General features: G+C 32.5%; 1 protein-coding gene across 1 annotated transcript in view; it reads left to right on the forward strand.

The window, feature by feature from the left end:
• LOC123233958 (MAM domain-containing glycosylphosphatidylinositol anchor protein 2-like) overlaps positions 1 to 15,625 on the forward strand; it is a 401,852-nt gene that overhangs the window by 314,259 nt on the left and 71,968 nt on the right. Inside the window, exons 10-11 of the mRNA XM_044659946.1 lie at positions 4,247 to 4,295; positions 4,526 to 4,674. Of these exons, the coding sequence (XP_044515881.1) occupies positions 4,247 to 4,295; positions 4,526 to 4,674 (198 nt within the window). The remainder of the gene's footprint in view (positions 1 to 4,246; positions 4,296 to 4,525; positions 4,675 to 15,625) is intronic.

Consider the following 15,625-nt stretch of genomic DNA (forward strand, 5'->3'; position numbering starts at 1 on the left):
ATTATAAGGACCTTTCATAAATATAAGTAAGGAACAAATTCTTTACTGAACAAATAATGCAAAGTGATTTCAAAAATACTTAATGGATAATTACAACTAGAGAAAATGCTTATTTATGAATACAGTTCAATTACTATATGGACAGAAATCAACTGGGAAAAATCTTTGTATTAAATATCTCATAAGGATCTGTTATCTGAGATATAGAGTGTTATGTTGATCTTAACAGAGATATTTGGGGAAGCTGAAGAGATGGCCTGATACTAGAAATCTGTTTCCTCACCCAGAGTTCTCCAGGGGGGGGTCCTCTGGAATTCTGGGTGAGGCTTGACCCTGTATCTTGCAAGAATTCCACCCTGCCATTTTCCATGTTGCAAGAGACAACTAACAGAAATACTTAAGGCCAAACATCATTTCTAATTATTAAATGTTCAAGAAAAATGAATAATTCCTAAAAGAATTAGACTATTAACAACCATATGAAAAAATGCCCTGATAAAAGAAAAACTCAAATCAAAACAATCAAAAGTTTTATCACACCTAAAAAATTGTCAGAGATGACAGAAAATGGAAAATCTCAATGTTGGAGAGATATGGAGAGACAAACACTCTAAAGAGTACTGCAACCTAAGCAGTCACAAGTATTGGATTCTTGACAAAACTATTATTTATTGAGTGTTAACAAAACATGTACATTTTTCTATAAAAACTGAAAAAATGTGTTTAAATATAAACTTTGTGTAGAAGCGAATTGTTAGAAATTGATCATTTACCTGAAATGATATATGATTTGTATTGTAAACCAAAAGTTCAAGTTAAATTGATTATGACAAGTACAAAAGATATTATATGTTAAGATAATGTTGATTCTCTTCCAAGTTACTAACAAACTCCTGTTATATCAGTGATCATTAATCAAGATAATGTTAGTGGAAATTTAACTCCCAACAAAATTGCTAACCCTTTTACTGTATGAATTGAGAATTACTAGACAGCTTAAGCATTGTTAGTGAATATTGAAACTTAGAAAAAACTGGAAAATTATTGAAAAGAAAAATTATTTATCATAACTTGAGAAATCAAAACTTTTCATTGTATACATAAATCTTGAAAATTTTTCAGATCTTAGCTGCAACTAATATTATTTTTGAGTCTTGAATTCAGGTATAGTTGTCTGAAAGATCGTTGAACTCTATTTACCATTCAAAAGGAAAGAATAATCCCAACTCTTACCTAAAGCCCTACAGCCTTAAATCCTTTCCCTGCTTTTTCCTTCCTAAGTAAATTGTTATAATCAAAGCAAGGTGAAATAATAATTGAAACCCCAGAAATCTGAATGGGTATAGTAATCAAAAATGTTCCAATAATTACTTAAGAGACTGTTTCCCACCCCAGCTTTCTGTTTCAATTGGAGTTACAATGAATCTCTTACAAGGTAATTCATTTGTATAATCACTGAATTGGAGTGACCTATTTACAAATGCAAACAACAAACAAAACCCAGAATTATAATATGGGGGTGGAGGTTTTGTTTTTATTTACACAGGAGATGAACACCTAAAGCAAAGAACCTTTCAGGAACAGCTGAATATGAAAAAACCCAGATGACCACTCTGAAGACCTGAATCACCAAAGCCATGATTTGGAGACAAACCAAAAGAACAGTTCACATGGCAGAACAATCCCTGGAGGTGGCAAGCCTCCCTGAGACTGATCAATCTTAACTATTAACCCCAGCCTAATTATTACTATTGTTGTGGTTCAGCTAACTTGAAAATTGTAACTTATAATGATGTTTATATTAGCTATAATTATTTCTGTATCAAATGTAAGTTTTCAAAATGTATTACCCCTTCTATTAGATCAATTTAACCTCACATTTGTTCCACCAGAAGATAGCACAGCATAATTGATACACACACAAACATCTTACACCAAACACTTATTGCGGATTTGATTAGAAAGAAAAGATACATACCAGACCCTAGTATATTACCCATTAACAGAACATTATCTTCAGCAGCATAATAGCATGGACACTTAGAAATAAAAGAAATTTGATTTATAAGTAAAGGAAAAGTCAATATTTACTTGGTTTATGGAACCAAGAATTGGATGCTAACAGAATCAGGCCTAATAAGAGTAGTTCTCTTAAGCTGTGATAGGTGATGCTTGTCATAAAGGCAAAATGACATTGAGTCTCAGTGAGAACCATAGAAAATCTAATAATCCAACTAAGGCTATTGTAAGGGTTAAAATTAATGGTTTGACTAAAATATGAGAGATTGTGATCACCAATATTATAACTCAAGTCAGAATGACTTTTTATTTAGCAGCTTTATTTACAAAATAGAGGGAAAAAGTAAAGAAGAGAAATGTGAAAGAGAGCAAAGTAGTCTAGCTTATCACCCTAAATTTTCTCTGGTGCCTGGATCAACTCAGGTTGGGTTAATTAACCCTCCACTGGAGGGCCCTCAGTCAAAGGGCTGGTTAGCCAGAGGATCTGGTGGTGAAAAACCACACAGGCTCTCCAAGATGGGGAGGCCTCCTGGAAACTAATCTCTCCAGAAGCCAGGAAAGGAGTCAGCCTTTTCACTCATCCATGTTGTAGTCCAAAGGGAAGATCCAAGAGAAGTCTTACCAGAAGCAGATCGAGGTCCCAAGCCAGAGCTCCTCCAAGGCCAACTTCGAAGGAGAAAGTGAGTTTGGGCAGGAAGTTCAGGGGTTTTATAGTGCTTTTTCCACTTCACTTCCTGTCCCTTCCTCCACTTTACAGGGACCAATTGCAGTCTTTAAATTTGCTTAGCATTGCCCAGGGGGCAGTCACTTCTGAGTTGTCACTCACTTTTGCAAATGACTTGCAGACCTCTCCTACTTAAGTGTTAAGTATGGGTGTCTTCGCTTTCTCAGGTGTAAACTCCTATAGTAAGTAGTTTGTGGACTTTCCTTACTTTACGGTTAAGCATGGGTGTATTTGCTTTTGCTGATTAATTCAAAAGTAGGCAAAGGGAAAGTTAATATTATCTTCACACTATGCAAAAAGCTCAGAACCTTTTTGGGGTGGCAGTGTTAGTAACCCTAAGATTGGACCACCTGGTTTGAGGCAAAAAATTCCCTGAGAAAAAGTCATCTTAACTCCTGTGCTAAAGCCATGGAGAAATGTCTGCCTATGACAAAAACACTATGGTCAGCACACACAGCATATTCTGGGACACACTGAAAAAAGGCCCTAATAAAAAATGAAATTTCAGAAGCTCCCTTTCTAAGCAAATAGAATTGGAATTTAGCTTCTAGCCTTACACAATCAATGCAAATCATACACTCACTAACCTTGCCTACATTTGTTTAATTTAAATAAAAAAGGAGCAGATATAGCTCCCAATAGTGAGAATAGACCCCAATAAAATTAGAGCCATCAGCTAGATAGAGTTAGGCACATGTGATCTCACCCAAAGCATCTGATAAGTTCTTGGCTGTTCCCGGCTGCCCTTGTTCTACCCACTGAAGCAAACATTTCTCTGAGAATCTGGACTAGACAGTTACATACTTACCTGTGGCTTATTATCCTATAGAAAATTCTGTTTAGAGTCACTGAGGTAATCTACATCCATTGTATCTTGTAAATCATTACTAACCATTGTCCCTGCAAAAGGCTTACCTAATCCTAAATCCTACATCATTTGCCTATAAAGTATGCACCCCAAATTATTAAACTTTGTCACTGGTCAGCAAGAGGATTTCTGCATGTCTGGTCCATTAATCTGTCAGTTTGACCTTCCTGTTATCCCAGAATCATTTTTCTCATCCCAGTTCATTGACTCACAAGTAATTTGTCAAACATATCTTGACAAAAAATATTGTAAACAAAGCAAATGATCATTGGTCAGGAAATGGCCAAATAAATTATGACTTATGAATGGAGGAGAATATTATTGTGATAAAATTTAAGGAACACAGAAAATCATGGGATAGTTTATTTGGGAAGATAAAAACAAAGTGAAATAAATAGAATCCATAAATATTGCTTTGACTGCCTCCCAAAAGTAATTTATCTCATTATTGTGCTTTTGTTTAATGAAATTATCTATCATCTATATGATTTGTTATTAGTATTAAATAATTTAATTTCTACTTAAATTTGAAACCTTTCCTAAAAATATTTTAAATAAAATTTTATTGCATTGTATTCAATAGAGGGTATATTTAATATTTGTTTTCTACATTTTTGTTGCTTTTTATGCTCTAGCACAATCTTCTCACTAATATTATGAAGCCTAGTGAATATCTACGCTTAGGTATGGTAGAAGGAAGAAGAGCCAGGAAGACATATAAATAAATAAAGGCCACAGAGGGGAGAAGAGGAAAAAAATGTTGAATAAAAAGTGAGGATAGTTAAAACAGTAGGAGAAATCATCAAAGTTCAAGGAGAGTGAGAATTGGATAAGAATACAAGTTATGCTTAATGGTAGACAGTTAAAATGAACATTTTTGCCATTCAAACCTAATACTTTCTTTTTTACTTTAGGAAAGGCCTATGCTCCTGAATTCTATTATGACACCTATAATCCTGTGTGGCAAAACAGACATCGAGTATATTCCTATAGTTTACAGTGGACTCAAATGAATCCTAATGCAGTGGACCGCATTGTTGCATATCGTTTGGGTATAAGGCAGGTGAGAAAATTAGCTGATTTTCATATGTGGTGTCTATTGTATTTATTTCCCTTTCATATTCTGTTATATTCATTTTTCTATTCATTTTCAAACTTGTTTAGAAATGTCTTGTTAGTCAAAGTGCTCGGGAATCTTTAAAACTAATTTTCTGTTTTGTAATATGATAGTGGGTAAACTAAAGATTTTCTCCTTGAGACTTTAGATAGAACAGAAGAATGACATAGTATCTGTTGGAAACAACTTCTTTGAAATATGTCACTTTCCAATATAAAATACTCTTATTTCTTACAAAGTTAGAGGTCTTACAAAATGTGTTAAACTCTTACCTCTATTTTAGAATCAATACAGTGTAGTTTCCAAGGTGAGAGGTGGACAATGGGAGTTAAGTGACTTGTCCAGAGTCACATTGCTTAGGAAGTGTCTGAGGCCAGATTTGAAGTCAGGACCTCTTGTCTTTCAGCCTGGTTCTCAATCCTCTAAGCCCTAACTCTTACAACTTTTGTTTCCAAAGACTACAAATGTTAAAGAATGCTCTTAAAATCCAATTACTAATTCATATATACATAATTTATTTTTATTTTTTTTAGAAAAAATTTTTTTCATGGTTACAAGATTCATGTTCTTGCTCTCTCTTTTCCCCCCACCCGCCACCCCCCAGTACCAACACACATTTCCACTGGTTTCTTCCTGTGTCATTGATTAAGACCTATTTCCATATTATTGATAATTGTTCTAGGGTGGTCATTAAGAATCTACATCCTAATAGTGTTTGCATCAACCCATGTGTTCAAGAAGTTGTTTTTCTTCTGTGTTTCCACTTCTGTAGTTCTTTCTTTGAATGTGGGTAGCATTCTTTTCCACAAATCCCTCAGAATTGTCCTGGGACATTGCATTGCTGCTAGTACAGAAGTCCATTACATTCAATTTTACTACACTGTAATACTCTCTATGTATAATGTTCTCCTTGTTCTGTTCCTTTTACTCTGCATCAATTCCTGGATCATTCCAGTTCACATGGAATTCCTCTAATATCTTATTCCTTTGAGCACAGTAGTATTCCATCACCAGCATATACCACAATTTGTTCAGCCATTCCCCAATTGAAGGGCATACCCTCATTTTCCAGCTTTTTGCCACCACAAAGAGCATGACTATAAATATTTTTGTACATGTCTTTTTCCTTATGATCTCTTTGAGGTACAAGCCCAGCAGTGGTATGGCTGGATCAAAGGGCAGGAGTTCCTTAAGCACTCTTTGGGCAGGTAATAGTTCCAAATTGCCATCCAGAATGGTTGGATCAATTCACAACTCCACCAGCAATGCGTTAATGTCCCAATTTTGCCACATTCCCTCCAACATTCATTACTCTCCCCTGATGTCATTTTAGCCAATCTGCTGGGTATGAGGTGATACCTCAGAGTTGTTTTGATTTGCATTTCTCCAATTATTAGAGATTTAGAACACTTTCTCATGTGCTTATTGATAGTTTTGATTTCTTTATCTGAAAATTGCCTATTCATGTCCCTTGCGCATCTATCAATTGGAGAATGGCTTGATTTTTTATACAATTGATTTAGCTCCTTGCATATACATAATTTTTAGGAAAAAATGCATAAAGGTCTGATGTTAGTATATTTGTCTAATTGTAATTATTTCACCCATCTTACAAAATCCAAGTTTTAGTCTATCTAAAAAAGATATAATAAATCAATTAATTAATTAATTAAATCTTGATTCTAGCCCAATGGTTCTTGCTCAGTGTTCAAAATCATAGACTAGTCAAGACTTATATTCAGCAAAGAAATATCTCTTACAAAAGCTATGATCATTGCTCACTTAATCACTGATTGAACATTTCTAGTAGTAGAAAACACAACATTCTTCAAGAGAACCAATTCCATTCTTCCTTAGATATGATTGTAAAAAAAGTTTGTAATTATGTTAAACCAAAATAGAAATGCAACTCTCTTTTGGCATTCAGAATCAATGGAAATTTCCTACTCCATTTTCTCATCAAAACACTTAAATAATTTTTCTGGAACCTTGAACTGCACAATCTAGATCATTTTATCCAATACCCATATTACCTGAAGCCTAGAGAGAGGAAGCCACTTGCTAAAATAAATAAGACAAGTAAGAAACAGAAAAAGGATCACTAACTTCTGACTACATATCCAGGGCTCTTAAAAACAAGCATCAAATTGATTTCCTCACAATTCTTTCATATGCTTCCTTTGATAATTTTGCTCTTGATCTGCTATTTTGCTGTGATAAACAATGATATGCCACAACTCACTCAGTCATCCCTTCAGTTTCTACTTCTTTACCACCACAAAAAAGCTGCTATAAAAATTTTTTGTTACAGGTAGGTCCTTTTCTCTTATCTTTAACCTATTTGGGATTATATACCTAGTAGTGCTGGGGTCAAAATTTATTTGGGATACATACCTAGTACTGCTGGGTCAAAAGACAATTTTATGATCCTTTGTGCATGGTTTCAGATTACTCTCTGGAATGGAATATCAGTTGACAGCTCTACCAACAGTGTATTAATGTCCCAATTTTTCCACATTCTCTACATTTATCATTTTCATTTTTTATCATGTTAGTCAGTCTTATAGGTGTGATTTAGCACCTCAGAGTTATTTTGATTTGCATTTCACTCCTCCAATTTACTTATGGTTTCTCTTTTTTTTTTTTCCAAATTGTGTACAAATTTTGACTTTCCCTTGGTATATGGAATAAGGTGTGCCTTAGTTTTTGCCATCCTGTTTTCAATTTTCCCAGCAGTTTTTGGAAAGTTGTGAGTTCTTCACCCAAGCTTGAATGTTTAGGTTTGTTCATCACTAAGTTACTATGGTTCTTTACCATGGCATGTTGAATGCTTAATCTATTCCATTGGTCTTCCACTATATTTCTTAGCCAGTGTCATATTGTCCAGATGTTTATCACTTTATGCTGTAGTTTGAGATCCAGTACAACTAAGCTACCTTCCTTCGTTTTTTTTTTATTAATTCCTTTGATATTCCTGACTTTTGTACTTCAAGGTGAGTTTTATTATTTTTTCCAGAACTTCAAAAAAAATTTTGGGTAATTTGATCGGCATAGCAATGAATAATAAATTAATTTAGGCAGAATTGTTAATTTTATTATATTGGCTCAGTCTACCCATAACAATTCATGTTTTTCAAGTTGTTTAGATCTGACTTTATTTGTGGGAAAAGTTCACATAGTTCCTGGGTTTGCCTTGTTAGATAGATTTATAGGTATTTTATATTATCAATAGTTATTTTAAATGGGATTTCTTTTTGTCTCTTGATTCGGGGCTTTACTGAAAGTGTATAGAAATGCTGACAACTTTATTTTTTATGCTGCCAATTTGCTAAAGTTGTTAAATGTTCAATTAGTTTTATGGTTGATTCTTTAAGGGTTTTTTTTAAACCCTTACCTTCATTTTGGAATTAGTAGGCAGAAGAGTGGTAAGGGCTAGGCAATGGGGTTTAAGTGACTTGCCCAGGATCACATAGCTGGGAAGTGTCTATGGCCAAATTTGAACCTAGGACCTCCTATATCTAGGCCTGGCTATCAATCCACTGAGCTACCCAGCTTCCCCCTCTAAGATTCTTTAGGTAAACCATCATATCAACTACAAAGAGTGACCTACTCTAATTTCTTTTTCTCTTATAACTATAGCTAGCATTTTTAGTAGAAATTTTAATAGAAGTGTTGATAATGGGCATTGATGAATTTTTCAATTTATTTTTCTGATTATTTAAGTGAACATTCTAATTCCTCTTCTGCTCATGTAGGCAATTTATCTTTCTTTAAATATTCATCTATTTCACTAAGATAATCAGATTTATTGGCACATGATAGAGTAAAATAACTCCAAATAATTGTTTTAATTTCCTTTTCAGTGACTGTAATTTTACTCTTTTCATTTTTAAGGTAATTTGGTTTTCTTCTTTTTTTGATTATACATAATAACGGGTTTTGTATTTTATTGATTTTTTCAAAAACCCAATCTCATTTTTATTAATTAATTCAAAAGTTTTATACTTTCAATTTTATTAATTTCTCCTTTGATTTCTAATTTGATGTTTAGTTGGGGTTTGAATTTGCTTTTTTCCCATTTTTCAGTTGCATACTGAAATTGTTGATCTATTCTTTATTTTATTCATTTAAGCAGCTAGAGTTATAAATTTCCCCCTAAGTATTGCTTTGTCTGTATCCCCAAAATGTTGGACTTTTGTCTCCTCTTTGTCATTCTTTTTAATGAAATTGTTCACTGTTGCTGTGATTTTTTTTCTTTGACCCACTCATTGTTTAAGATGAGATTATTTAGTTTCCAATTAATTTTTAGGCTTTTTTCCCCACTAGCACTTTAATTAACATAAGTTTTATAGTTCTGTGATCTTAAAAGTATGCTTTTAATATTTCTGATTTTCTGTGTACCAAAAGGTTGTAAGGTTTTAATGACTTATTGATATTGCGAAGATGCTACGCACTGCTGAGGAAAAGATATATTCTTTTCTTTTCCTATTCAGTTTTCTCCAGAGGTCTATCAAGTCTAAATTTTCTAAAATTCTATTTGTTTCTTTAATTTCTTTCTTGTTTTTGTTTTTGTTTTTGTTTTGCTTTCTCTAATTCTGAGAGAAGGTTAATGTCCTTTACTAATATAGTTTTATTTTCTGTTTCCTCTTGCAACTCATGTAATTTCTCTTTTAGGAATTTGGATACTGTGCCATTTGGTGCAAATATATTTTAATATTGATATTATTTCATCATTTATGGTTCCTATTAGACATATGTAATTCCCTTCTTTATTTCTTTTAAATAGTCAGTTTTACTTTTTCTTTTTCAGAGGTCATAATTCCTACCCCTGAATTTTTAATTTTAGCTGAAGCATTATTTGCTTCTCGCTAAGTAGCAAACAAAAACTAAAGAACCAAGGAAAATAAAGGGGAAAAAAACCTACTATATTCTGCACTCAGACTTCATCAGCTCTCTCTTTCATTCTCTGGAGGTGAATAACATATATGATCATAAGTCCATCAGAAATGTCTTGGATCATTATATGGATTAGAGTGCCGTCTTTCTCAGTTGATTGTTTACCATTATAATATTTCTATTACTGTGTACAATGTTCAGCTCACTTCACTTTACATCAATTAATGTAAGACTTTTGAAGATTTTCAGAAAGTGTCCTCCTCATCACTTCTTATATCACAATAATATCCTATCATAATCAAAGAGTACAACTTGTTCACCCATTCCCCAAATTGGTAGTATCCCCACAATTTCCAATTCTTTGACACTGCAAAAAGAGTTACTATAAATATTTTTGTATATATAAATACTCTTCTATTTCTTTGATCTCTTTGGGATGCAAATCTTGTAGTAGTATTGCTAAGCCAGTAGGCATCTATCGTTTGATTGCCCTGTGGATGTAGTTCCAAATTGTTCTCCAGAATGTTTGGACAAGTCGTTAACTCCACCAATAGTACATTAGTGTCCCTTTTTTTCCACACCCTCTTTAACATTTGTCATTTTGCTTTTTTGACATAGCCAATTTGATAGGTATAAAGAAGTAATTTCAATTCACATTTCTCTAATCAATAGTAATTTAGAACATTTTTCATATGAATATAGATCTTTGATTTCTTCTTACAACTGCCTGTTCATTTACTTAGACCATTTATCAGTTGGAGAATGACATGTGTCATTCAAAAATTTGAATCAGATCCTTATATATTTCAGAAATGAGACTTTTTCCAACTATCAATAATAAGGAATTAAGTCTTGATTTTTACATGAAAAACCCAGTGAAATTGCGCATTGGCTAAGGGGGTATTAGGGGACTTTGGGGAAGAGGGAAAGAATATGAAATATGCAACTATGGGAAAATATTCAAAATAAAAAATAAAAAATAAAAATAAAAAATAAGAAATGAGACTTTTTTCAGGAAAAATTGTAATTTTTTTTTACTTTCTTGCATTACTCCTAATCATAACTACATTGAATTTGTGAAGAATTTTAACATAATCAAAACTAACCTTTTTACTTCCTGTGATCCTCTCTATCTGTTGCTTAGTTATACATTTTCTCCTTATTCATAAATCCTACTTATAAAATTTTCCATGCTTTCCTAATTTGTCTAAATCATGTACCCATTTTGATCTTCTATTGATACGTAGTTTGAGACGTTTGTCCATATCTAGTTTCTGCAAAACTACTTGTCAGTCTTCCCAGCATTTTTTTTGAGTTATGGTTCCAAAAGCTTGGATCTTTGGGATATTCAAATGCTTAATTTCTATGCATCTATTATTATGTATTGTGTTCCATTAATAAATATATATATTACAATATAGGATTTAATTGTTCTTTACATTTTTGGTAGAATTCATTTCTGAATCTGTCTGGTCCTTGGAATTCTTTCTTAAGAAACTCATTAATGGCTTGTTCAATTTCTTTTTCTTAAGATATGGTTATTTAAGGATTTTGTAAATAATAATTTATTTTACTTAAATTCTCAGATATATTGGCATATAACTAGGAAAAATAGCTCCTAATAACCACTTTCATTTTAGTCTTCATGGTGGAACATATGCTCTTTTCATTTTTGATACTGGATAATTATTTTTCCTATTTTAAAAAATTAACCAATGGCATCTATTTTTTCCTTTTTTTATGAAACTATCTCCTAGTATTTTTAGTTAATTTTTTGCTTTCAATTTTATTAATTTCTCCTTCAATATTCAGGATTTCTTTTGGGGTATTTAATAAGGCATTTAAAATTTTTTTTCTTTTTTAATGTTTTTAGTTGCATACATGTCCTTGATCTGCTTGTTCTCCAATTTCATTTATATAAGCATTTAGAGGTATAAATTTTCCCCAGGTACTACTTTGTTTGAATATCAAAAAAAAATTTTGGATTATCATCTCATTTTCATTCTTTTTAATGAAATTATTGATTTTTTCTATAATTTCTTCTTTGACCCACTCATTTTGAGGCTGACTACTCTTTGGCTTAGAGACTCTGGAGCTTGGCTCTGATAATCCTGGGAGTTTTTATTTTTCAAATCTCTTTCAGGAAATAATCAGTGAATTACTTCAATTTCTATTTTATTTTTTGGTTTTAAAATATCAAGGCAGTCTTCCTTTGTAATTTCTTGAAATATGATGTCTATCTTTTTCTTTTAATTGTGACTTTCAGGTATTTTAATAATTCTTAAAACTATCTCTCCTCAAACTATTTTGCATGTTAGTTGTCCTTCTGATGAGATGTTTTTTTTATTTTCTTCCATTTTTTAACTCTTTTGGTTTTGTTTTATTGGGGTTTCTTATGTCTCATGGTGTTATTAGCTTTCACTTGTCCAATTTTAGTTTTTAAGAAATTATTTTCTTTCATGAGCTTTTGACCTTCATTTCCATTTGGTGAATTCTGCTTTCAAAGGAGGTCTATTCTTTGGAGGAATTTTTATTCTGCTTTTACTTTAAAGATCAACTTTTAGTTTTTATGATGTTATTTTCTTCAATATTTGTTATGCCTCTTTAATCAAGTTGTTAAATTTCTTTTCATAATTTTCTTGCATCACTCTTCTTCTTCCCAATTATCCCTGTATTTTTTGGCTTGGATTTATGTCAGTGATGGGCAAACTTTTTAAAGAGGGAGCCAAAGGAAAGGAAATGCTCATCTGTCAGTCTGTTTCTAAGGCAACTCTTTCGAAGTCTCATTGTATTGTATACTACTCATTGTATTTGTCAGATTAGGAATAATGTCCCGTGGCCAGATAGAACATTTCAGGGGGCCACATCTGGCCCACAGGCTGCAGTTTGCCCATCACTGGTCTAAATAATACTTTTCTTTGAGGCTTTGCCCATTATCTTTCTTAAATTAAATCAAACAATGTTTTTATCTCTTTTTTAATAGACCAACTTTATTAGTTGAATGATTGTATTACAAGCAATTTTGTTCATCTCTCCTTTAATTTTCAGGACTTCTGTTTTGGTATTTATTTTTTAAGCCCTTACTTTCCATCTTATAATCAATACTGGGTATTGGTTCTAAGGCAGAAGAGTGGTAAGGGCTAGGCAATGGGGGTTAAGTGACTTGCCCAGGGTCGCATAGCTGGGAAGTGTCTGAGGCCCCATTTGAACCCAGTACCTCCTGTCTCTCAATCCACTGAGCCACCCAGCTGTCCCCCTGTTTTGATATTTAATTGGAAGTTTTTTTAATTTGTTCTTTATTTAGTTGCATGTCCAATTCATTGACCTACTCATTCTCTTTTTTATTTAAATGTAAGCACTTTGAGATATGAAATTTCTTCCAATATTTGTCCCCTAATTGTTCCTTGATGTCCCCATACATTTTCATATATGTTCTCATTGTATTTTTCTCCATCTTATTTTTACCATGCATAGCCTTTTCTTTAACTTGCTTTCTCAAAATCCCCACAAATAGTTCAATAAAACTCCCCAGAATCAGTGGTTGTTTGTTATTGGGCTTTGATCTTTCATTGGTGGTATTATTCCCCTCACAGGAAATTCAGGGGAAGGGGAGGGATGGAGATGGGAGATCAGGGAGAGGTCCAGAGAAATGAGATAGGTCCAAATTTCCCAAGACAAAATAAGCATAGGCCAAGGCTGAAGTAATTAGACCAAAGCCAACAGGTTACGCCAAAGCAAAAACCTCCAGCCACAGCGAAAGCCAGAAGACAAAAGCCCCATCAGTTGGAACTTCACCTCTATTTATAGCTTCAAATTCTAATTGACTTTCTGAAGATTCTAAGATGTTTAATTGACTTTTTGTGACCATTTGAAATTACAGAAGCAAAAATTTCTGTTAGCCACTTTGCATTACACTGCTTTATAGTATACTTTAAGATCAGGTACTACTAGATAACCATCTTTTCACTAGTTCCCTTAATATTCTTGACCTTTTGTTCTTCCAGATGAAAATAAGTTTTTCTAATTCTATAAAATAGTTTTTGGTAGTTTGATAGAATAGATTGATGCTGAATAAGTAACCTAATTTAGGTAGGATTATCATTTGACCTATCCATGAGCAATTAATGTTTTTCAGTTTTTTAGATCTAATTTTGTGTGAAAAATGTTTTGTAATTGTGTTCATATGATTCCTGTGTTTGTCTTGGCAAATAGACTTCTAGGTATTTTATATTGTCTAGAGTAATTTTAAATGAAGTTTCTCTTTCTAACTCTTGCTGCTAATTTTGTTGGAAATATACAGAATTTCTTATGCTTTATGTAGGTTTACTTTGTATCCTGCTACTTTGCTAAAGTTATTATTTATTTCAACTAACTTTTTAATTGATTGTCTAGGATTCTCTAAGTATACCATCATATCATCTGCAAAGAATGATAGTTGAGTTTCCTCATTGCCAACTTTAATTCCTTCAATTTCTTTTTCTTCTGTAATTGCTACTGATGGCATTTCTGGTACAATGTTAAATAATAATAGTGATAATGGACATCGTTACTTTACTCTTGATCTTATTGGAAAAGCAGATGATACTTGCTGATGATTTTAAATAAATACTAATTATTTTGAGTAAAAGGTCCCTTTATTCTTATGTTTTCTAGAGTTTTCTATAGGAATGGGTGTTGTATTTTGGGTTGTTCATCTAGACAATTTGGGTGTTGGGTTGTTCATCTAGACAATTTGTATTTTTATAAATATTCATCCTTTTTACCTAGATTATCAGCTTTATTGCCACATAATTTGGCAAAATAGCTCCTAATGATTGCTTTAATTTCCCCTTCATTAGTTGTGAAATTATCCTTTTCATTTTGATACTGGTAATTTTATTTTCATCTTTCTTTTTTTAAATCAAATTATCCAATACTTTATCTATTTTATTTGTTGATGTTTTTATAGAACCAGATCCTAGTCTTACTTATTAACTTCCTTACTTCTTTCTTATTTTTTGGTTTGCTGTATCTAGTTTTCATAGCAGAAGGCTGAGGTCGCCCTATAATATAGTTTTACTATTTCCTCCTTCTTTCAATCTCTCTTTTACCCTCTTCTTCAAGAATACCAGGGCAGTTTTCTTGGATAATTTCTTGTAATATGATCTTGAGGCTTTTTTTTTGGTCATGACTTTTTGGTAGTCCAGTAATTCTCAAATTGTGTCTCCTGGAACTATTTTCTAGGTCAATTGTTTTTTCAATGAGATATTTCATATTTTCTTCTATTTTTTCATTCTTTTTATTTTGTTTTATTGTTTCTTAGTATCTTATGAAATCATTAGCTTCTATTTGCCCAATTCTAATTTTTAAATTCTGAATTTCTTGCATAACCTTTTCATCCTCCTTTTCCATTTGGTCCATTCTACTTTTCATGGCACTCTTTTCTCCAATGGATTTTTTGCCTCTGTTTACAGTATTTCTTAGTAGAGTCTAAGAATCATCATTTGGAGGCTTCCAAAACCCAATATTCTTATATTTACAAAAGCATTGCTATAGAAACAAGAAATTGTGTTAAAGTACCACAAGAAATTCATTAAGACGAAATCAGTTAAACAGTGATCATTATCCATCTTGTATAAAATTTGGTATAATTCACTTAAGGAGGGATAGGGGCCAAATTGGCAATAAACTCTTCCTAGTGTTTCATAGTCAAAGGGGCCAATTTGAGTAATTATTAAGGAACTTAAATTTAAAACAGAAAGCTAGTGTTCTGTGGCCCTGAGCATCACAAAAATTATAATCCTGTTTTCTTTTAATTTCATAAAAGTTGAATATACCTACAAAGAGTCATAGTCTTAACACAATTCCCTTAAGGAGACAAATTTCATGAAACAAACTTTTTAGTTTATTTAATTAGGTTACAGATTAAACTTTTAGAAGGCTCACAATAGGCTAATTGAAAAGGGAGTTTTACATATTATCATGATAACCAAGAAAACTGTGTCAGGGAAATCCTCTTATA

Source organism: Gracilinanus agilis, chromosome 2 (genome assembly GCF_016433145.1).
Source record: "Gracilinanus agilis isolate LMUSP501 chromosome 2, AgileGrace, whole genome shotgun sequence".
NCBI lineage: Eukaryota > Metazoa > Chordata > Mammalia > Didelphimorphia > Didelphidae > Gracilinanus > Gracilinanus agilis.